Here is a 23,062-nt window from a genome sequence, read left to right as displayed (position 1 = left end):
AAATAGGACCCACCAGTGGGTCATGCCCCATAGGTTGAGAAACGATGCACTAGGGTGTATGAAACCTGACATCAATTTTTTTTTAGGAAGTCAAAGCCATAAGGTGTGCAGAAGTTTGTGTGGAATTTTTTTTTTAAAATCATGAACTGACAAAGAAAATCTGATTAAATATTTAAAAAAAAAATTAAAGTCGTGATTTTAATCCACCCTCTTTGTGATTGTATTTCAGAAGTGGTCCTGGTCTCATGATAATCAAGAAAATTTGGCTGCTCTAATGTCTGATACGGGTTTCTCCTCTGTGGAAGTGCTCATTGAGTCTGAGACAGAAAGTGCTGATCCATTAGTTTGTGAACAAACATCTCTGGAGAATGTGTGGCTTCCGGATGAGTCATGTGTCAAGACTGAAACAGAATCATTCGAGGAGCCTCCTGATGTTGATATCTCTGTTGACATGAAACCATCTAATGAGTGCATAGAGGATGCTTCTGTTGACATCAAACCATCTAATCAGTGCATAGAGGATGCTTCTGTTGACATCAAACCATTTAATCAGTGCATACAGGATGCTTCTGTTGACATCAAACCATCTAATCATTGCATACAGGATGCTTCTGTTGACATCAAACCATCTAATCATTGCATACAGGATGCTTCTGTTGACATCAAACTATCTAATCAGTGCATACTGGATGCTTCTGTTGACATCAAACTATCTAATCAGTGCGTACAGGATGCTTCTGTTGACATCAAACCGTTTAAGCAGTGCATACAAGATGCTTCTCTTGACATCAAACTATCTAGTGAGTACATTAAAGAAATGTCATTTTGTAAAGTGGAAAGTGTGAGTGGTGATAGTTGGATGCACTTTGAAGGCAAAACTAGTGGACAAAATGTTCCTGAAAGTGAAGGATATTATCCATGTGATCATGGACAATTTATTGAAAAAATGCCAGCAGAAGACGGTGACAATGGTGAATTAATTTTAAGTGAAGATAAAGACATGAAGTATAGTGTAGAGAATCCTGACCAAGTAGAAAGTGAAGTGGCAGAGCCTGCAGAAAGGTAGGTGAAGGAAATTTTAGTACATGGATTGAAAATGAGCATGAGAGCACTATGGTTCAAGATTGGACCTTATTACTTACGAGTTATGATTCATGTAATTTCTGTATTGTGCCACCAGTGCTTCAGGGTTACACATAAGATTGTCCATGAGTGTCCACCCCACCATGTCAGATAAGGATGAAATGTGTTACATGATATTGTTAGATATATATAAGAACCCATATTTTTTTATATTTGGAATATTCACTCTAGTTTGGAATTTATAGTCCTTTAATTTCCTGCCATTTGATCCCCTTCTTTTTGTGGGATCAAGCAATGTATACAGTGGCGTGTCCAGGATTTTCGAAAGGGAGGGGTGGACTATATATACTTTTTTGGTTGTCAGCCTGCATTTTGTCATCTTTTCCTGCACCTAGAGTTGGCATTTTGCAGGGTTTTTTTTCATAAAAAAACCCACCCGGGTTGTTTTTTGTCTTTTCAGATAAAACCCAGGAAAAAGCAGGCACAATTCGGTTTTTGTTTTTTTTCTGGTTATGTTTATAAATATATATATTTTAAAAATGAAATACATTTTACCCTGATAGTAATATATTGGAACATTCAATTTGTATTGTTTTAGTTCTCTGAATCAAAAACTATTTAATATTTTCTGTTAACATAGTGAAGAATTAACAATCAAGGTCTCACACCTTGAAATGATTAAACTAAAAACATACATAACCCGTGCTGCAACAGACCATTGAGCGCCCAGGCCTACCTACAGACTGCCGGCCGCACTCCCACTTGATCCTACTCTGAGGTGGGAGATCATGTAACCAGTTATTTGGTGATGTGTGGTCAGCACGACAAACCCCCAGTCGTCGTCGTAGATTTTCATGACCAGGTTACGCTACTCATTCGTAGCTCCCCAATTTAATCATGATGGTGAGTGTTCACCAGTCTCATACACAGGCCAAAATCTCAGGAAAAAAGCTGTTACGTTTCCCCAAGGAGACTCAAACCTGCACACGTCCGATAGCTGGAGCCCAAAGCATGACCGCACAACCACAGTGTGGGACAAATGATTAAATTATCTAAGATACTATATTCTGGAAAATTGTACTCTTGCTGGATGGTGTAACAGTTAATATATCTGATCAGTTCCCAGTGTTGTGGATTGCAATTCTATACTAATCAGGGTGGCGACAGACCTGGAAAACCTGGAAAAGTCAGGGAATTTGAGGTGTCGAAAAAAGTCAGGGAATTTCGTCTTCATTGACTTTTTTTTCTTCTTTTTTAATTTATTTATTTAAATATATCGTTGTAGAACTCTGCACGGGAACAGGAAATCTCGTTCTTAAGTTTCGGCCTCAACTTTTAGACCCCTTTTATGCTCAACACAACCACGGCGTCAAAAACCAGTGATGGCAGGAGGAGAGAGGGAGAGAGAGAGAGAGAGAGAGAGAAATTTCTCTCGCCCGGGCTTCTCGGCGGAAATTTTAAATTTGAACACTCTTTGGAGGAAAATTGTTATAACTCGGGCATTATGGGAGCAATCTACTTCGGATAAGTTTTGTTTTGCAGCTAAAACATCAACGCATGCAACCGTGTATAATTCAGAACGCCCGACCGAGGAAGGCGGGCTTGGGGGGGTGGGGGGGACCAGAATTTCAATGAAAAAAAAACAACATAAACATCAGGAGTTTGCCCCCTCTTCTCTCGCTATTATTAGTATTATCTTCAAAGAATGGACGTTTCCAAAGAGAATGAAACATGTTCCATCGTCTTGGGTGCCATACAAGTTGAATAATAAGCCAAAATGTGAAACTCTGTTTTTACGAAAGATAGGTAACTTGCATATTGCTCAGAAAATTGTTATAACTCGGGCACTATGGGAGCAATCTACTTCGGATAAGTTTTGTTTTGCAGCTAAAACATCAGAGCATGTAACCGTGTACAATTCAAAACGCCTAACCGAGGAAAGGGGTTTGGGGGGCGCGACCCCCGAATTTCAATGAAAAAAACAAAAATCTTGAGTTTGCCCTGTCTTCTCCCATTATTTGGGAAGAAGGTGCAAACTTTAGTATTCTTGTCAAAGACTGGACATTTCTCAAGAGAATGAAACATGTTTCATGTTCCTGGGTGCCATACAAGTTGAATAATGAGCCAAAATGTGAAACTCTGTTCGTAAATGTGGCATGGATATGTTGCAGAGAGGGGGGAGAGGGGGGAGGTTGGTCATCAATATGAATTTTCCAGGCTTGCTCCAGACCTGTGTCAGAGTTTCCACCCGAGTATGAAGGTCCAAAAAGCACATTCATTTCGTAATCAGCACCATGATACCATATGGTATAATTGGGCGAGTACGATCTTACTCTGGTGATACCATATGGTATCATCGGGGGAGTAAATATTACGTGGATAATTCATTGAATTATAATTTTTTCTTGTCCCTACTGGGAGTAGTAAGGGGACTTGTTAACAGGTGGAGGGGATAAGAGCAGGTGGCGCCGTCCGATAGTTGTCAGACGTCGTAGTAAGGCATTTTGTTGGGCAAATTGAAGGAACATGGAAACAAATAGGTTCCATTGATACATACGATTTTTGTCGAATATCGCCACCCGACAAAGTACCTCACTACAACATGCGACAGAAATTGCATGGACTGCAACATCCAACAAAAATCGCATGCATAAACAAGAAGAGCTTTAGACTGCAAATATGATGCTGGAATTTTATTACTCTTCTGGCTCACTTCACCTTATTTAATGTAGCAGTGCTTATGAAGGTTTTCTTTCATCATCCTGAGATATTACTGGTTTCGCACAAGTTAACATACGTTTACAATGACATTGCACTATTCTTAGAGCCTCCCCCATGGTGCAGTGGTAGCGTCATTGCCTTCTAATCAAGGGGTCCCGGGTTCGATACCCGGTGGAGGCACAAGTGGTTCGGATCCCACTTTAAACTGTAGGTCCAGTCCCGATTAGCATTACTGTGCATAAAGTGGACTTAAAACAGCAACTCAAACACTATTCTTAGATATCAAGAAGAATCCAACAAAATGGGATATATATATATATATATATATATATATATATATATATATTGAATACTATCAGGAAAAAGTGAAACATAAATCTGCATTGGTGAACGTTATAAAATTGGCAAGTGTATGCTCCCAACCTCAAATTTACTGTAACACTAGTATTGCAATGAAATTAACGCCACACTCTGTCCTGTCTGTTTAAACTCGTGAGAGATGGTCATTAATCTCTCAATGAGTAAGGTTAATGTCCAATATTATGATATAAAATACTAATAATATATACGTAAATATTTTAGTATCATATTTACTCGAATCATTCAATCATAAAAGCAAATCACTTTCTTCAAGAATTGACTTTTCTCTGCCAGCCCTGCTAAATTTTCACTTTCCATCTACTGATTTATACGAAGGGTGGCCAGAAAGTAATATTCATTTAGTAGGAACAATGATTTTTCGCAAACGCCAAAATCGTGAAAAATGGTAATTGCTGCGAAGTTATGTTTAGGAATGTGCAGTGATGTCTGGACACATATTTCGCCCGTTCGAAATATCGCAATAATGCCAATTTGGCATAAAATGCGAATTGTTGGCATTTTTAGCGATTTTTTTAAAAGAAATGTCCTAAAACAAAGAAAAATTCCATGAAATCCAACATTCTTGTCTTCTCTAGACCATCTTTGTGTACATAGAACATGCAAGTTTTCCAACATTTTACTCAAGAGTAAACTATAGAGTTATACGTACATGGAATAATTCTGACAGCCACATTAAATCATGTATTTCCCACTTTTTTTCCAACTTCTATCAAAACCATTTGCATCACAGAGCAAAGTGGCAGGGTTCTAACAGGAGATCGAGTGCGTATCTACCGTCACATGGGAGCCACATCTTCGTTTTCGTCGCACGAGATATGTTTTGAATTACCAAGCTAAGCGCTTACCATCGGCATTTGTCGAGCGAGTAATAATGGAGCTCAGTCGTTAGGGCATCTGACTACTATGCAAGTGACCCGGGGTCGATCCCCTGCGGGGGGAAACTGGGATGTTTTCCACCTATTCAAACAGCTCCAGCGCCCACCCAGTATCATATGAAGCTGGTACCTTGAGGAAACTTTGAGGGATGAAGGTAGCCAGGAGAGTGGTGCTGAGCACATCACCCTACCTTCAGCCGTGATCAAGAAAGTGTGGGGCTCTAACTCCACACCCCTATACACCTTTATGGAAAAGTGCAGGGGAGCACTTTACTTTTACTTCCTCAAAAATCTGTTCCAACATATCAAACTGTCACGAAAATAGGCAGACAATTTAAAATAATAGTTTAGAAGCTCAATGGAGCATTAAGTTTTGGTATATTTGGCAGAAAAATGTTCTAAAACAAAAACGCGAATTTTGGGAAACGTAACACTAACAAGTCAAAAAAAGATAATGCCAATTTTTGGTGCCATATATATCGGTACATGTCACGTGAGATTGATTGATTAATTTTTTGGCTGCGTCGCCACTTCTGGTCATTATGCACCCTTCAGTATATACGGGGAAAATTCCATTATCTAAAATCCTTACCTTAAAATTAAAAGAGGGGAATAGAAAAATAACTTTTCCAAAATAACTTTCAAGATATCAAACTCTCACGAAGAGGTGTAGGCCATGTGACTTACAATTTGAAACAGTAGTTTAAAAACACCGTAAAGGTATAATTTCAGATATTTGCCAGAAAATGCGCTAAAATGAATTTTTGAAAAAATAACACCGTATAGTAAAAAATAAAAAAATAAGAAAATACACCAATTTGAAAAAAAAAATATCAAGGTCCCTACCGATTAGGCATAAATAAAACAAGAATATCAGTTGTAATTTATTGCATTAGTAACAGTGAGTCCTAACCTAATTTTCGGCATAATCACCACCGTTGTTCAAGGCCAGGGATGTACAGCGAGTGGTCCAAGATCTCTCACCTGAAGTGATGCAAAGGGCCCGTGTGTACTCAGCTGTATGGGGTTGTGCACATTCGATTCTCCTTCCGTGAATTGTCTGCACCATTGTCTGACCATACTATCACTCACGACGTCAGGTCTGCACTCCTCACACGATTGCTGGTGGCTCTGTGCCAAATTCTGAGCATGCAATGTAGGCTACATCGCAGTCGGTGGGAGACTGTATGAGAGCTGCAATCTTTAACCTAGAACTGTCCTAAAACGGCTGCATTGCAACTGTACCAGATTGCAACTACATGCCACTTCTTCTTTCCTGTATGTGTGTGTGTCGCTCTCCGACCACTAGTGCTGTGTATAGGCACCATTGGAGCTTCTTTCAGGATGCCCCTCGTATATGAACTTTCAGAAGCTTTTATTATTAGAGTGGTCCTGTTTTAATGTTTGGTTAGCTAAATCAGGTACCTATACAATGGAATTCTATAAATTCCTTGGGTTAGATTTCCAATACCTATATACCCTGTTCGTCAGCATTAATGGTATAACTGCATGTTGTCAGTTTCACAGTACTTCACTTGGATGTACTGAAGCAGAAATCCCATTGATAATGTAAGAAAATATGACACTTTATTTTGTTCGATTCAATTGTTTCACTTATATGCAAGAGTTAAGTTGTTTGCTTTACAGAGAAGAGAGAAGTAGCTTTATGCATTGAAAAATGAGTCTGGACTCATGGTTCTTACAAGCAGAGGATTCCAAACCTCAGTGGAAATATCAACATATAATACCGAGAATGTATAAGGAGACTGATAAATTACAAATTGTATTTCTCAATCATTGACTCTTCACTCTTATCTCATAACTTTAAAAATAATAAAGTATTTTTTTTTAAACTTACTGCATATGACAAAATTCCGTAATCCTTCCCTAGCTTTGAATTGTAATAATTTTCAAAATTCACTATTTTGCAGTTTGAATTCAAATCATAGAGAATAGAGAAATTAAGTCAATTTCATAGAAGATAATATTGGTACTTAACAAAACCATACGTGGATCTGTATGAGTTTATTATTTCTATTTGCGAAAACAACGATTTTGTTTAGTTTGTAATTGTCAGGAAAAAATGTAAATTTTGTCCTGGAAAACCTGGAAAAGTCAGGGAATTTCATTTCTGCTTGTTTGTAGCCACCCTGCTAATACTTGATAGCTGTGGTGGTTTAGTCGACCTTAATGGCAGAGTGGTTGGCACAGCATGCTGCAATGCCAGGGGTCCCTGGTTCGGACATGGATGTTTGTGTTTGTTCCAATGAGAATACAGAAAAAATAGAGAAAATTGATGTGTGTGAAAATAGAGAGAAAAAAGGGGGGATACTACTGCTTAGAAGGATATTACAAATGTAAAGAAAAAAGTAGACAGGCTGTCTGACTGCCCATGCAGAAGACACGGGTTTGAATCTTGGGCTGGGTGATCTAAGGTGAGAATTTTTCCAGTCTTGTCCCTGCATAATTAAAGCTTCTCTGGAACTCACCCACCCCTAAATCAATGGATCCTTGGGGGGGGGGGTAGAGGCAGCCGGAGTTTAGTTCTGATCACATTATCTTCAAAATGACTGAGATGAAGAATATATTGGGCCCTATCCCCATATCCCCTGAATGTGCCTCCATGGTGTGGTGCTATATGCATGGGGAACTTTACTTTTATACTAAAGTGCAAGCTATCTTGACAGTGACGTCAGCTGGGACCGCACTACAGGTTGATGCGAAACCATTGTATCACTCCGCGCAAAGCATGAAAGATTCTCTCCATCACAGTTGTGTCTCAGAGTCTGCAGAGAAAGCACACAGGAGGAACGGAACTTGTATCTTCAAGGGTTGGGTCGGGTGGGAGGTGGGGGGTAGCAAGGACTGCTGGACTTCTGACACCCTTTCAATGTTGCCAAACTTACATGGACGAAAGGTCAATTGAGTTCGAGTGCGTCTGTTGTGTATGTTGTTTGTACCAAAATGAAGGGCAAAACCGTACATAGTGAGAGCCGACAGGTGATTTCGAATGTTGTTAAATTTTTTGACAACGAATCGAGAGAAGGATGTTACACGTATCTGGTCAATCAAGCTACAAAGCATGCGGCGGCTGCAGTTCAAGTGTCGGATACTTTCATTAAGAAGCACAGGTCTGCTGAAAAGCATAGAATTGTTGTAGATGACTTTGACAAGTGTTTGATTAGAAGAACTATTGGAAATTTTTTTTAAGGTTGAACATGAAGTGCCAACAGTAAAAAAAAGTGCTTTCGAAATTAAAGAAATAAATTAATTTTCCGGGTAGTCTTTCTTTTAAAAATGTAAGCTGTGTGTATATTTGGTGGGTTATTTATTTACATAAATATTGTTTATGCAAACCTTACCGCCCCAAATTTATCTTAAGTTAGCACCTCTGGCCTGGTCCCCCCAATCGCCGCCACTGTCTCTAAGGATATAATTATAATTAATAATTAAATTGAAGATAAAATCTGTTTCTTATATGGTAATATTTACTATTGCATAGTAAGAATCACAACCATGACAATAGATTTTATTGTTATTAATTATTTAAATCGGGAATCATCACGAACGCTATCCATACTTCTTCAACCACTGACCGTGCCATCCTGAACATCGCGTTTTACGGCAGGTCCGCCAGAATTTTGTCTGTCAGAGAACAGCTGTGAGGCATCATGGCAACAGCATGCCATTTGAGAGCAGAGGAAAAGAAGGATTTCCCCCATATTCTCGTCTGCTGCCGTTCACCGCGACAGAAACAAGTGGGGGTGGATTTTAGTTCGCATATTTTCCGGTGGTATTCTCTTCTTTGCTGAGCAGTATATATAATTTTAACTTTGACTTGTAACAAAATAATGGTGCCAAATACTCTACATTTCAACAAGTTTTTAAGTATCTAATATTTTTAACACATTTATATGCTCTGTATATGCTGTAACGTGTTTTCATTAAGGAACTATATTTTTGTGCTGAAGCCTCCCGAACTTTCCGTTCAAAGGCGCGTTGTCATCTGGTATTCATTATCCGATTCCATTCATTTCCTTGTATTTATACATCGTGCTTGTTTAAATTGCTCTTTATTTTACATGATTCCATTCTAAAAGAAACCTCGCATTGCGACATGTTGGACTTCCTTCTCTTCCATTTCAAACTATTGAAATTCTTTCCCTTGTTTGTCTTTTTTCTTAGTGCAGACAGTGAAAGTATCAACGATGGAAGTTTGCAATGCTGTTACTACGTCACTGTCAAGATAGGTTGCACCAGAGTATAGCTACTATACAACATACAGTAGCTGCAAACACACTTTTAATTCTGCTTCATACAGTTTGTTCACAGTTTGTGTTTTCCCATTATTTTTGTGGATGTTTCAAGTTTGAATATCTCCTCGGTATATTAACCATGTCAATATTATAAGGCTGACATATTTAATTGTCTTGACTGATTTCATCCAAATGGAATACTGTATCAATCCTCCAAAATATCTGTTTGCTATGAAACTAACTGTTCCTATTAGTGGCCCTTATTTGGATCCCAACATACATATGCATTATATTGTTAAAAAAATATTTGTCAAGCCATAGCTTAAGAGGTGCCCTAAAAGATTTAGGTATCTTTTCTTAATGTCCAAAAATGTAGTTTAGGCAGATATTTGAAAGTGGCATCAGAAGCTACCTCAGAATATGAAAAATCGTTACCACTTTGATCGGGTGAATACACCTGTAACTTATTTATTTCGTACATTTTTACATTGCTACTTACGTATTCTGCATTGCGGAACATTCTTTAAGGTGTTGTTATGAATTTCTCAAGGAAGTAATGTCCATTTTTCACATTACGAGTACTTATTGTTGTTCGTTTTTTTTTTGCTTCCCAAACATACAATATGGCACGAGAGTAATGGTTCATCGCACGTCGTGCTTGTGTTTTGTCGATGGTATGCAGTGTTTCCAAGCTTCTTAACTGAAAAATACCTACTTTCATGTTACTAATTTCGTATTTTTTCCCCGGGTTTGAAATTGTGGTTCGTGGTCGCATTGCGCCACAAACCATTTAATGATACCCCCACAAACCATTCTCGCATAGCCCCAAAAATCATGTACGATCAAATAACGATCCACGGGTAGCCCCAAAAACCATTCACAGTAGCCCCAGACACCATTATGGTAAGGTTAGGTTAGGTTGCTTAGATTAGGCAAACATAGTTAAAAAAAACTGTGGTTGGAAACACTTACAGGGTGTTACATCATCAAACGCATGGGACATCCGACACGTACAGGAAGGAAATTAAAGCAACGTCAATTGCATGTCGGAGATGTATTTTCCTAGAAAGAAATCATGAATTCGAGCTTAAAAGGATAGAAAACACATTCATGAACTTCTACAACCCTGCAGAAAGTGTACTTCTTTTCAGTGGCATTCCACAACCAACTCGTTCGCACGTATTACGTAAATGCTTGATCTCGAAGCCATACAAACTAACAACGGTTGCTACCTCTATTTGGTGCAAGGTACATAAATCTTAATCGTAAACCTCAGCTAGAATATCATCAGAGTAGGGTTCTTTGTAGACAAAGATGCCTTCCAATGGAGACGTCTAAACTAATATATTATTCAAACACAAGATACATGGAATAAGAATATTTACATGATGAGCTACTTCTCTCTATAATTCTCATTTACAGTCAATTTTTATCTTTATATGTCTTATATGTATATGTATTACATGAATGCCAGTCTCACGTGATGCACACCGTGATGATTTTGTAGGACTCTGGGCAAAGCGTTCTCTGAGTTGTTCCACAGCAGCTTCAAGTACTTGTGGCCATCCAGGTGATTTTCCATGTCGTACAGAACAACCAGTCTCAACGAAGGTTTGGTGCCAAGAGTAAATTGTAGGCCTGCTAGGAGGTGCCTTACGATACTCTGTACGAAAATTACATTGCACTGCAGTTGCTGATTGCATCTCGTGAAACCAAAACACACAGTGAGCACATTCCACACCATTAAAAGTAGCCATTTTGAGTATTGTACTGACAGCGTTACTGATGGGTGAGTTCGATACTAATGGAAATGAAAATGAATAATAAATAATTAGGTGCTTAAACAACAATAGATCAATCAATCGACAACATTGTTCCAAGGAAGCCAGCTCGAACTCGAACACAAGCATCTGATTTAACCAAAACGAGCACATTATTATGCAACACAGAAATACTTCTTTCGCAAAGCAACTTATGAGTTAGTTTGAACTTCTGTGTGTGTTGAGCACAAAAATACTCACTGATGTAATTTGACAGTTTTGCGTAGTAGAATTCAGCAATGCTAAAATTCTCACTGTCACTTTCACTTTGCACATACCTTCTTGATAACGTACTCCCTTTTGTGATCCAGAGAAGTGATTGGAGTATTGGATCCTCCCTTCTTCTACAACACTGGAACCCAGGTCATTTTATGTAAAGGTTTTGGGTTCAAAGTGTGATATGTCATAGGTATTACTTCATCGATTTTATCCAATCATCATTCGCCTCATGAATGCAATTGGCCAATGGTGCCAAGAAGTATGCAACAAAAAAATACAAATATTTATTTAATACTCTCAACTTTTGTAGAATTAGCCATTGTTCAAGGACCAGCATGCGTTCGGTCACTGACACAAATCAATATTTTATTAATCTGAAATAAATTTTAACATGTTCCAGGAATATCCTGAATGACACATTCACCTTTTTAATAAATGAATGTAACCAGACTCTGTTTTGACATTTACTTTTCCAGAGTACAGTCATGGATGCTTCTGGGTAGTAACAATTTCATTGACTTACCATGGGATCATTACATGCCAGATGTGTGTGTGACTTTAGATGAAATAACCACATGGCTTGTGCTAAATGTTTAGTAATAAACCAATATGGGTCAATCCATAACAAATGGTCCAACATGTAATGGGTTTTCTGGTCGATATAACTTTGATCATAGATCGGGCCCTAAACAATCCCGATGAAGACATATAACCAGAATAACCCAGTTACAAAATTTGCTTTGCATTAGGGTTGTGCAAATGATCAAACAATAATTTTTATTAATCAATAGCAAATGTAGAAAATCTTATAAAGACTTGCCTTTAATAATCTAATGACTGTAACTACATGAAAATGTTCCTCATTGTATTTTAATTGTTTTTGAATCAGTTTTTCACACTGATTTCAAATCTGTAATTACTTTGTTTCTAATGTGGACCAATTCAAAGTTATTACGATTTTCTTATATTTTGTATCATTTCATACTAAATTGATAGGCATGGCCTGATTCCTTCTCAGTGACGTGCAGTGATGTTGACACTTGGGGTAGCAACTGGTGGCATGCCCAAGGGAGGTTGGTGTGGGTCATAATCCCCCTCCCCCCCTTTGGGGCTCAGTATTCCTAAAATAGAACGTCAAAGAAAGGAAAAGCTTGCAAAATGAGAAAGAACTACTGAAAATAATTGATTGATTGATTGAATTGCTTTATATTACTTCACATTTTGTGCCACTTTTGGCTAATTTGCAATGATGAGGATGGGTGATGATATGATGAAACTGATGAATGAACACTCAACAAACATCCATACCCAGACCAGGATTCGAATCCGGGACCCCTGGCATCATAGCGCGATGTGCTAACCATTCTGCCACACGGACCGGCTTCTGAAAAGAAGTACACATTAATCCCACCCCCTTTCGAAAATCCAAAACATGTTGATTTGACTACTAAGCCAGAGATCCCAGGGTCGAACCCCGATCTAGACATGGGTGTTATTTGTGTTTGTCCCTTCTTCAATTTTCTCGTATCATCTTCACGATTAGCCAAAAGTGGAGGAAAAGCGAAGTAAAACAAACTAAATTAAACAATAAATCAATGATTGATTTGATTTATGCTACTTAGCGTCGCCGACACATTTGGTTAATCGCGATACAATACAATTAGGGAATAGACAAACACAAATAACACCCATGCTGAGGTCAGGGTACGAACCCGGAACTCCTGGTGTCATTGCGTGCAGTGATAACCACTCCGCGTGTTTGGTTGATTTAGTGTTTTAGTCCACTTTATGTACATAATAGCTAATCGGTACTGGACCTACAGTTTAAAATGGGATCTGAACCACTATGTGCCTCCACCAGGTAACAATCCAGGGCAACTTGCACTCTCCCACGGAGGTCGGCCGACAACAAAGATTAGTGGAAATCGCTAACCATTCGGATATGTGGGTATCGCTAAAGTAAACTGCATTTTCCTAAGTGGCAATTTTCAGTTGCATTTTTTGAAACACCATCCTCGTATATGATTAACTTTTATTCAAAAAAATTGCATTGCTTGATTTCCCTAATTTCTCCATCTCACTATCTTGTTACTGAAGGATCCAGGCTTGAGCCCTGGCTTGTGCATGAGTGTTCCTTTGTAACCATTCTTCATCAGTTTAATTTAATCAACGTTCATCGTCATGGCAGAAATTAGGTAAAGTGATGGAAAAGCAATGCTAAAGTAAACAGTAAAGTGGACCCCTGTGCTTTGCACCACGCCATGAAGGTGTATACGGGGTGTGGGGTTAGGGCCCCACACTTTCTTGATGGGGTGATGTGATTAGCACCACTCCCCTGACTGCCTTTACCCCCCCCCCCAGAGTTTCCTCCAGGTACTTACTTTATACGATGCTGTTCGGCACTCTAGGGCCTCTTAAACAGGTTGAGAAAATCCCGGTTTCCCCTGCCGGGATTGAACCTGGGTCTCTCGCATGGTAGTCAGATGCCCTAATGACTGAGCTACTGTGGCAACTAAAGAAAGGGGGAAAATACAAATTATTTCCTCGCAGTACATCTGCAGGGCACTGTGAAATCAGGAGTCCATAGTTCTCTGTTTATGATTGTCACTTGTGACTTCCATAAGCTCATTAGCTACGTATCGTGATTAAATCTATAGAGCTAGAAAAGCGATGGGAGGTGGCAGAAATTTAATATATTAGAGGAGATTAACAGGTAAGAAAACACATTTTTTTCTAATTTCTTCAATGATATTAATTTGGCTTTTTGAGTTATGGGATACATTTTTCATTCCAAATTATTCACTGCAGAGTACAACACACAGGAACAAGAATGCACGCTCATCTCGGGTTTCGAATCCCAGCCTGAATTGTTCTTTGTGAGGTCCCTTCATCAATTTTATTATATCATCACTTATCCTCATTTCCACGATAACCAAATGTGGCAGAAAAGTGAAGTAAAATAAACCAAACCAACAACAACAATTAGAACGCACATTTTCTTGCCCAAATTAATAAATCTGTATTTATGACTGTTTAGCTTATCCATTTTTTTATTGGAGGCCAAAATATTTGTATTTTTTAGAAAGAAACTACTAAAATGAGAGCAAGAGAGAGAGCATGAGCAAATATTTATTTAATCATTATATATTCCATATTGAAAAAAAAAAGAAACTAACATTTTTGTCTGCACCTAATACAAGTATGTTCCCATTCATATACAAATGAAACTACATCCGATACATACATATTGTACAATGTGTAAAAGGTTATATAAATACAGAGAACATAAGTACTGCAGAAAATTTTCCCCTGAGTTTTTTAGGGGATTTACAAAGGAATCGAAGGGAAATCATTCCCTTATCTGTCCTATAGGAGATAGACTGAAGAAACTGAAAGCACGGGCTTTCAACATAGACTGAAGAAACTGAAAGCACGGGCTTTCAACTATTGGAGCAGGGGGCAAGGGTACGAGGGAGGTACAGGCAGAAATCTTCCCTTTCCCTTCGGGTGTTTTTTTTTACTTGGAATTGGTGAGGCGGAGAAAGAGCCAGCTGATTACATCGAGGGACAAGAAGCACGTGGACAAAAAATGTTGCATTTGAACTGTGGCTTCAAGACAATAAATATTATGATTTGAAAATAATTAGAGATGTGAAATTGATTGATCCATCTCTGCTAGACTAGCTACTCCTCAGTGCACGTCACTGTTCCTACTGTTATGTTTGTGGATATTAAATCGCTCCCAAGCAGAAGCAGCACTACACAACACCTGGCAACAAGTATTACACAGCGATAATGCTTACTTTGGAGTGCCGATGGGTGACCAGGACAAATCATGGGCTCCACATTTCATCTGTGGTTCCTGTAAATCAACTTTGGAAGGATGGCTACGAGGATGTCGGAAAAGCATGCCTTTTGCTGTTCCCAGAATTTGTAGAGACAATTGCTACTTTTGCATGGTCAATTTGTCATTGTTGAAGTATCGAAAACATAGAAGTAGAATCCAGTATCCAGATATCCCATCGTCAATTGCACCTGTCCCATATGGGCCAGTTTTGCCTATGCAGGAACCACCTGCCTCTTACACAGAAGACTCTGCATCACCAATGCGGCATGTACCTGTGTCCGACAGTGACCGTGAGAGTGACTATGATGATTCCATCAAGAAACCTCATTTTCCAACCCAGGAGGAACTCAATGACCTGATTCGTGATCTGGAATTACCAAAATTGAAAGCAGAGCTCCTTGCATCCCATCTGCAAGAGTGGAATTTATTGGATAGCAGCTGCAAGATCTCAAAATATAGGACACGGCACTAGACATTCGCACCATACTACATTAGCAATGGGAATCTTTGTTACTGCAGGGACATCAGTGGCCTGTTTGATGAAATTGGAATAGTGCACAATTCCGCTGAGTGGCATCTTTTCATAGATAGCTGAACTAGCAGTATCAAGGCCGTGTTGCTGCACAATGGCAACAAATATCCCTCTCTTCCTGTTGGCCACTCTGTTCTATTAAAGGAGAACTATGTTAAACAGCTGCTATATCAAGTGGGGCTTGGTGAGGGATAGTCCCCAGAAACACAAAAGAAAAATACTATCACATCTGCATTTCTAACATACTAAGATACTTGAATGCCAATTCAATGTTGTGGTAACTAATCATATATTATATTCTGTCAGACAATATCCAAATTATATGGATCGATCATTGTTATTACATTATTGGACAATTTTCTTTGTGATACTATATATGCTAGTATATATGCAAATTACTCAAACGTATTTGGTTAAATAAATATGTGTGGTGATTTCAAGATGCTGGGGTTTTTACTAGGACTCCACGGAGGATTCACAAAGTATCCATGCTTCCTCTGTTTGTGGGACAGTTGCGCAACTGGGCAACACTATATCCAAAGACAGTGGCCTTTGCGGAACGAACTTCTTCCAGGACAACAGAATGTCCTACATGAACCTCTTGTTGACAGGAAGAAGATCTTACTGCCTCCTCTCCACATTAAATTGAAAATAGCTAAACAGTTTGTGAAAGCCTTGGATGAACAATCAAGTGCTTTGCAACATATGGGCTCCATGTTTCCACGTTTATCTGAAGCAAAGGTATTTGGTGGGGAATTCACTGGACCTCAGATCAGACAGATGCTGCAATCCACATAGTTGGAAAACAAAATGACACCTGTAGAAATAAGTGCCTTCCAGGAATTTTGTTGATGTTGTGCATAACTTCCTAGGTTACAACAAGAGCCTACGTTACAGTGAACTGATCCAGAATTTACTGGATACGTTTCATACCTTACGTTGCAGAATGTCAATAAAGTTGCATTACCTGCACTCGCATTTGGATTTTTTTAGACCAGATTTGGGCGATGTGAGTCAAGAACATGGAGAACAATTCCATCAAGATATGCAGAACATGGAATCGCAGTATCAAGGCAGATGGGACTATAAGTGGGGCTTGGTGAGAGATAGTCCCCAGAAACACAAAAGAAAAATACTATCACATCTGCATTTCTAACATACTAAGATACTTGAATGCCAATTCAATGTTGTGGTAACTAATCATATATTATATTCTGTCAGACAATATCCAAATTATATGGATCGATCATTGTTATTACATTATTGGACAATTTTCTTTGTGATACTATATATGCTAGTATATATGCAAATTACTCAAACGTATTTGGTTAATTTTACAGATAACTATCCATGCCATATTACAGAAATTGGCATTTTTTAAATCAGTGGGTGTGAATTATATAGGGAACATAAAAAAAGACTTGGAGAAACAACAAGTTGCTGAAATTTTGTTGCCCAGTTGTTGGGTGTGAATTATATAGGGAACATAAAAAAAAACTTGGGAGAAACAACAAGTTGCTGAAATTTTGTTGCCCAGTTGCAATTAATTTTAACATTGCACTATTCGTGCATTTTTGGTTAATACCCAATAATGATGTATATATGTTCTGGCATGCAAATACAATAGTCCATGACCCCCCCCCCACTTCCAGGACAAATTACAAAATTATCTTCAGGTTTATGCTTTTAGACGTGTGCTTGTAGCTAAGTCATGTTGCTTCCAGTAGTTGTAACGACAGAGTGGTTTGCTACTTCTTAACCATGTTTACCACAGTAAATTTCTCCTGAGTAGATCAATTTCAAATAATGCACATTAAACAATATAAATAAAATTAAATCATCCTAATTAATTAATGCTTATTGGTGCATCATGTTTTCAGGTAAGATTCTAATTAGGGAACGATAAAAATTTCCCGCACCCGTACAAAATCCACAGAAATGGCTCCCCTGCGAAGAATGTGTAGGTTGCATAATGAATGGTTAGAGAGGGGCATACACTTGGACATATTTGCTAAATTCTCTGAATATAAACGCTATTTAATGGACAACATTCTTACTTAATTTTTATTATTTTTTATTATTATTATTACTATTATTACTATTTTACCTTCTTTATGTCTATAAATATACCCATACATATATGAATGTAATTGTGTAAGGTTTGATTCATTTTTTATCCACGGTAATGTATAAGGACGATATATATATAACCTCTATATGTATTTTTTTTATATCTGAAATGTATATAAATATTATTTTTATGTGTATAAATCCTATGTAAGACATTTACTGTGCACTGTAAGAGGGCAGATGCCTGTTGTGCGCAGGATAATAAATAAATAAATAAAATGGTGGAAATTCGTTAATATGTCAAATTCATAAATTAATTTGTTTAATATGGAATAAAGAAGAAATCCCTCAACAGAGGAAAGAATCCATAATTGTTCCTGTGTTTAAAAAAGGTGATAAAATGAACTCCAATAATTACCGTGGAATTTCTCTATTCTCAACAACATATAAAATATTATCTAACATTCTTTTAACAAGACTAACCCCATATGCTAATGAAATTATAGGTGATTATCAATGTGGAGTTAAACGTAGATCAACAACAGATCAAATTTTTCACATGAGACAGACACTTGAAAAAAGTGGGAATATAATCAAAATGTCCTTCAGCTATTCATTGATTTCAAAAAAGCATATAATTCGGTCAAAAGAGATAAATTATATAATAGTAGAGTTTGGAATACCTAAGAAGCTTGTTAGTATGATAAAAGTATGCACCAGTGAAACAGAAAGTAAAATTCGTGTGGGTATTAATATGTCTGGCAAATTTACAATTCATGATGGGTTAATACAAGGAGATGCATTATCTCCATTGCTCTTTAATTTTGCCTTAGAACATGCTGTTAGGAAGGTAAAAGAAACTAAAGAAGGACTAAAATTAAATGGTGTGAGTCAGTTGTTAGCATATGCAGATGATGTAGACTTACTGGGGAATGATATAAATACAATTAAGAATAATGCTAAAATATTTTTCAAAACTGCTAAAGAGAGAGGTTTTTAAGTTAACAAACAGAAAACTAAATATATGCTTACAGGCTAAAACCAAGTGTTAGGTAATAATTAAAATCTAATTATTAATAACAACTCGTTTGAACCAGTTTCCAAATTCAAATACTTAGGAGTAGGGATGGCCAAACGGATCCGGATCCGAAAATTCCGGATCCGGATCTGAAAGTTCCGGATCTGGATCCAGATCCGAAAGTTCTGGATCCACGGATCTGGATCCAAAAGTTACGGATCTGGATCCAGATCCGAAAGATTCGGATCTGGATCCGGATCCGTAATTTTAGGATCCGGATCCTTAGGATCCGGAAACAACCGGATCCAGATTTCGGATCCGCTAGGATCCGGATCTTTCCATCCCTACTTAGGAGTAATATTAACAAATGAAAATTATATTAAAGAGGAAATAAAAAGTAGGCTTAATTCAGGAAGTGCATGTTACTTCTCCCTCAATAAACTTTTGTCTTCTCATTTAATATCTAAGAAACTAAAAGTTAAAATATACAAGACAGTAATTTTGCCTGTAGTATTATATGGGTTCGAAACTTGGTCCCTTCCATTAAAAGAGGAACATAAATTGAGAGTATTTGAAAATAACATCCCTAGGAAAATATTTGGACCTAAAAGGGATGAGGAGACAGGTGAGTGGAGAAGGTTACATAATTTAGAAGTACATAATTTGTATTCATGTCCAGATATTATTAGAATAATTAAATCAAGAAGACTTAGGTGGGCAGGCCATGTGGCACGAATGGGAGAGGAAAGAGGAGTTTGCAAGATTCTTGTTGGGAAACCTGATGGTAAGAGACCTGTAGGAAGGCCAAGACGAAGATGGAGGGACAACGTTGAGATGGACCTAAAGGAAATTGGTAGGGATGGAAAAGAGTATATAGATCTTGCTCAAGATAGGGACAGATGGAAGGCCTGTGTTGCTGCAGCCATGAACCTTCAGGTTTAAGAAGGCTAGAGAGTTCATTAGTTAGGGAACGCTTCTTTTCTTAGTTGCAAGAATTTTCATGTGGAACATGAACGTCTACAAATTGTATAACTTTTGCCACATGTATCTAAATTGTGTCGTGCCAAGGTTACATATTTTCAGGGTATCAAAGAACTTCAACAATTCTCGATTATTATTGATAACCACTCACTTATTTAGTTATGTCCACTTTCACTTCAAAACAAAGAACTTCACTGTGATTATGTGGAAGGCGAACACATTCATTAATTTTGTCAGTTTTCACACTTTTGCATGAGTAAATGCAAGACCATCAGTTCGATTCAATTTTTGCACTACTCTTGACACACTTATCAAATAACACTATACATTCATTGGGTATGTATCTTGATATTCACGTATACTTGCAAGTCGTGAATTAGGTTATCATAAGTTCCAACAATTGATGCATGCTGCTGTACCATTCCAAACAATGAATCCTCTTATTTGAAAATGCCACAAGGATGAGAAAATTTGCATCATAAAATTGTGAAAAAAGGTAATTTGCTATTAAGCTGTGATCTGACCACCCTCCGCTCTTTGATGCACCTATGCTACCATACACATACTGTATGTGCTACAAAGTATGTAAGTAGTGCTGTTTAATAAGTGATATCAATCCATACATACATATCCTGAAACTTCGCCAAGCATCCCCCAGCTAGGAATTTTCACTTCATTCACTTGCTAGTGCAGTGACAATGTACACTCTGTTGATATGCAGTAAGGCCAGCCTAAAGTGAACTACTGCAAACGTGTGAATAATATTTGACTGTCCTTAATAGATTTGGCAAAAGCTGAATAAAATATTACTGAACCAGTAACATATTTACATTTTTCAGTGCATGTCCTTAATGACAGTCTATTCTACTATCCTTTCTTCTTGGTGATCTGTAAATCTCTGACAATTTTTTTTCCAGATATCTGAACAAGAACTACATGCAAGGACAGAGCCAAGATGTTTCAAGGTCAGTTACACTAGAACCTTCAGGAAAATTAAGTGAACAAGAGCAACCAAAAAACAATACAGAATGTGTCAATAGAGAAGGTAACTTTGAACCTGAACCTTCACCAAAATACTCTAAAACCAAGGCAGATATTGAAGATACCAAGCACTGTAACAGGAAAAAACAACATATCTCTTCAATGTTCAACCAAGTTTTCTCCAATGAAGGAAATTTATTTGCTCATTCAAATGTCGTTGCAAAGGAGAAGTTTTTGAATCGCTCAGTTTCCAAGAGAAAATTTATTCCTGAAGATAACCTTTCCACACAAAGAAGGGTTCACACCAAAGATAAACCTTTTAATCGCTCAATTTGCAACAAAGGTATTACCCGGAAATCAAGCCTTAATATTCATATGAGGGTTCACACCAAAGAGAAACCTTTTAAGTGTTCAATTTGCAACAAAGATTTTTCCCAGAAAGCAGTTCTTCAAGTGCATGTGAGGATTCACACTAAGGAGAAACCTTTTAAGTGTTCAATTTGCAACAAAGATTTTACCAAGAAATCAAACCTTAATAATCATATGAGGGTTCACACCAAAGATAAACCTTTTAAGTGTTCAATTTGCAACAAAGATTTTTCCCACAAACATCGCCTTAATACACACATGACAGTACACACAAAAGAGAAACGTTTTAATTGTTCTATTTGTAGCAAAGTGTTTTCCTACAATGACTCGCTTAATAAACATATGAGGACACACAGAAATGAAAAACTTTTTAAGTGTACAATTTGCAACAAAGCTTTTACCCAAAAACATCACCTTAATACACACATAACAGTACACACAAAGGAGAAACCTTTTAATTGTATTATTTGCAGTAAAGATTTTTCCTACAAATCCTCGCTTAATATACATATAAGGGCACACACAAATAAAAAACCTTTTAAGTGTGCAATTTGCAACAAATATTTTGCCCAAAAAAGTCACCTTAATGGACACATGACAGTACACACAAAAGAGAAACGTTTTAATTATTCTATTTGTAGCAAAGAGTTTTCCTTCAATGACTCGCTTAATAAACATATGAGGGCACACACAAATGAAAAACCTTTTAAGTGTACAATTTGCAACAAAGATTTTAACCAAAAATATCACCTTAATAGACACATGAGAATACACACAAAGAGAAACCCTTTAATTGTTTAAAATGTGACAAGTATTTTACCCATAAATATATATACTTACTTAGCATGTGAAGAGGGTGCAAAGCAAATAGAACTTAAAGACCATTTGCACACAGGGAATGTTGTTTCCGAGTAGAAATCTCTGGAAATTCTTGTCGATCTGTGCATATATCATTTTGGATGGGATCCCAAGCTCTGTATTATACAAATCATTACTTCATGTCTACAACTATGGTGCCACCATTTTATTAATTGAGATCTCAATCATCCATTCCAATGGTACTGTGCAAACCTGTTTTTGATAGCCCTACTGAAAATTCTGTTTACTGTTTTCGGTAGATCAATTTGTGTTTTGAAACATCCACTGTTTTCAGTAGCCCAACTGTGTGTACTGTTTTCAGTAGCTGAACTGTACTGCTAATTTGTTCTACTGTTTTTAGTAGTCCAACTCTGTCTACTGTTTTCAGGAGGTGAACTGTACTACTAATAGTAAGGTTTGAAGCAGGGAGTCGTAACGTACCCAATTTGCGTTACACGGTACGTTCCATTTTGTAGGAGGAAGAGTATGGTTCAGCTGCTGGTACCCAAGTAACGTAACGAAATGCAATATGTTATAGACTGACGTTACAGAGAACGTAACAAAATGTATTATGGTAGATATTAACGTTATAAAGGAACGGAACGAAATGAGCACATTGGAACATAACGTAATATGCAATATGGTATATACTACCGTTACAAGGAGCGTAGTAACGAAATGCAATATGGTATATACTAGCGTTACAAAAACGTAACAAAATACAACATGGTAGTAAATAACGGTACATAGGAACGTAATGAATGCAATCGTCCGTAACGGAATGAAGTGAAAGGCAATATGGTGAATTAACATTACATAGGAATGTAACAAAATGTAAACCACTGTAGCGGAACGGAACAAAATGCAATTGGGTACATACCATCTGCATAAAGAACGTAAATAAATTCAGTATGGTAGATGTTAACGTTACAAGGAAAGAACAATTCACAAATGTTAGCTAGTAACGTTATAGGCGCGTGACGAATATAATCTATTAAACATCAAGAAAGAAAAAGGAATAGCCCAAATATCTTACCTTTCTTTTGAACAT

The 23,062-nt window shown here is 37.5% G+C and overlaps 1 protein-coding gene and 1 non-coding gene across 2 annotated transcripts in view; both read left to right on the top strand.

Moving 5' to 3' along the window:
* Positions 1-3,909: 3,909 nt before the first annotated feature.
* TRNAR-UCU (transfer RNA arginine (anticodon UCU)) lies at positions 3,910-3,984 on the top strand. The gene has a single exon. It is a non-coding gene; the product is annotated as a tRNA-Arg (tRNA).
* Positions 3,985-16,680: 12,696 nt separating this feature from the next.
* LOC145982688 (uncharacterized) overlaps positions 16,681-23,062 on the top strand; it is a 135,941-nt gene continuing 129,559 nt past the window's right edge. Inside the window, exons 1-2 of the mRNA XM_083116051.1 lie at positions 16,681-16,823; positions 20,721-21,948. Of these exons, the coding sequence (XP_082972177.1) occupies positions 16,681-16,823; positions 20,721-21,948 (1,371 nt within the window). The remainder of the gene's footprint in view (positions 16,824-20,720; positions 21,949-23,062) is intronic.

The sequence above is a fragment of the Lepisma saccharinum genome, unplaced genomic scaffold (assembly GCF_977018435.1).
Source record: "Lepisma saccharinum unplaced genomic scaffold, izLepSacc3.1 HAP1_SCAFFOLD_334, whole genome shotgun sequence".
Lineage (NCBI taxonomy): Eukaryota > Metazoa > Arthropoda > Insecta > Zygentoma > Lepismatidae > Lepisma > Lepisma saccharinum.
The sequence above is the reverse complement of the archived record's forward strand: the minus strand, read 5'-3'. Positions and strand labels throughout refer to the sequence as shown.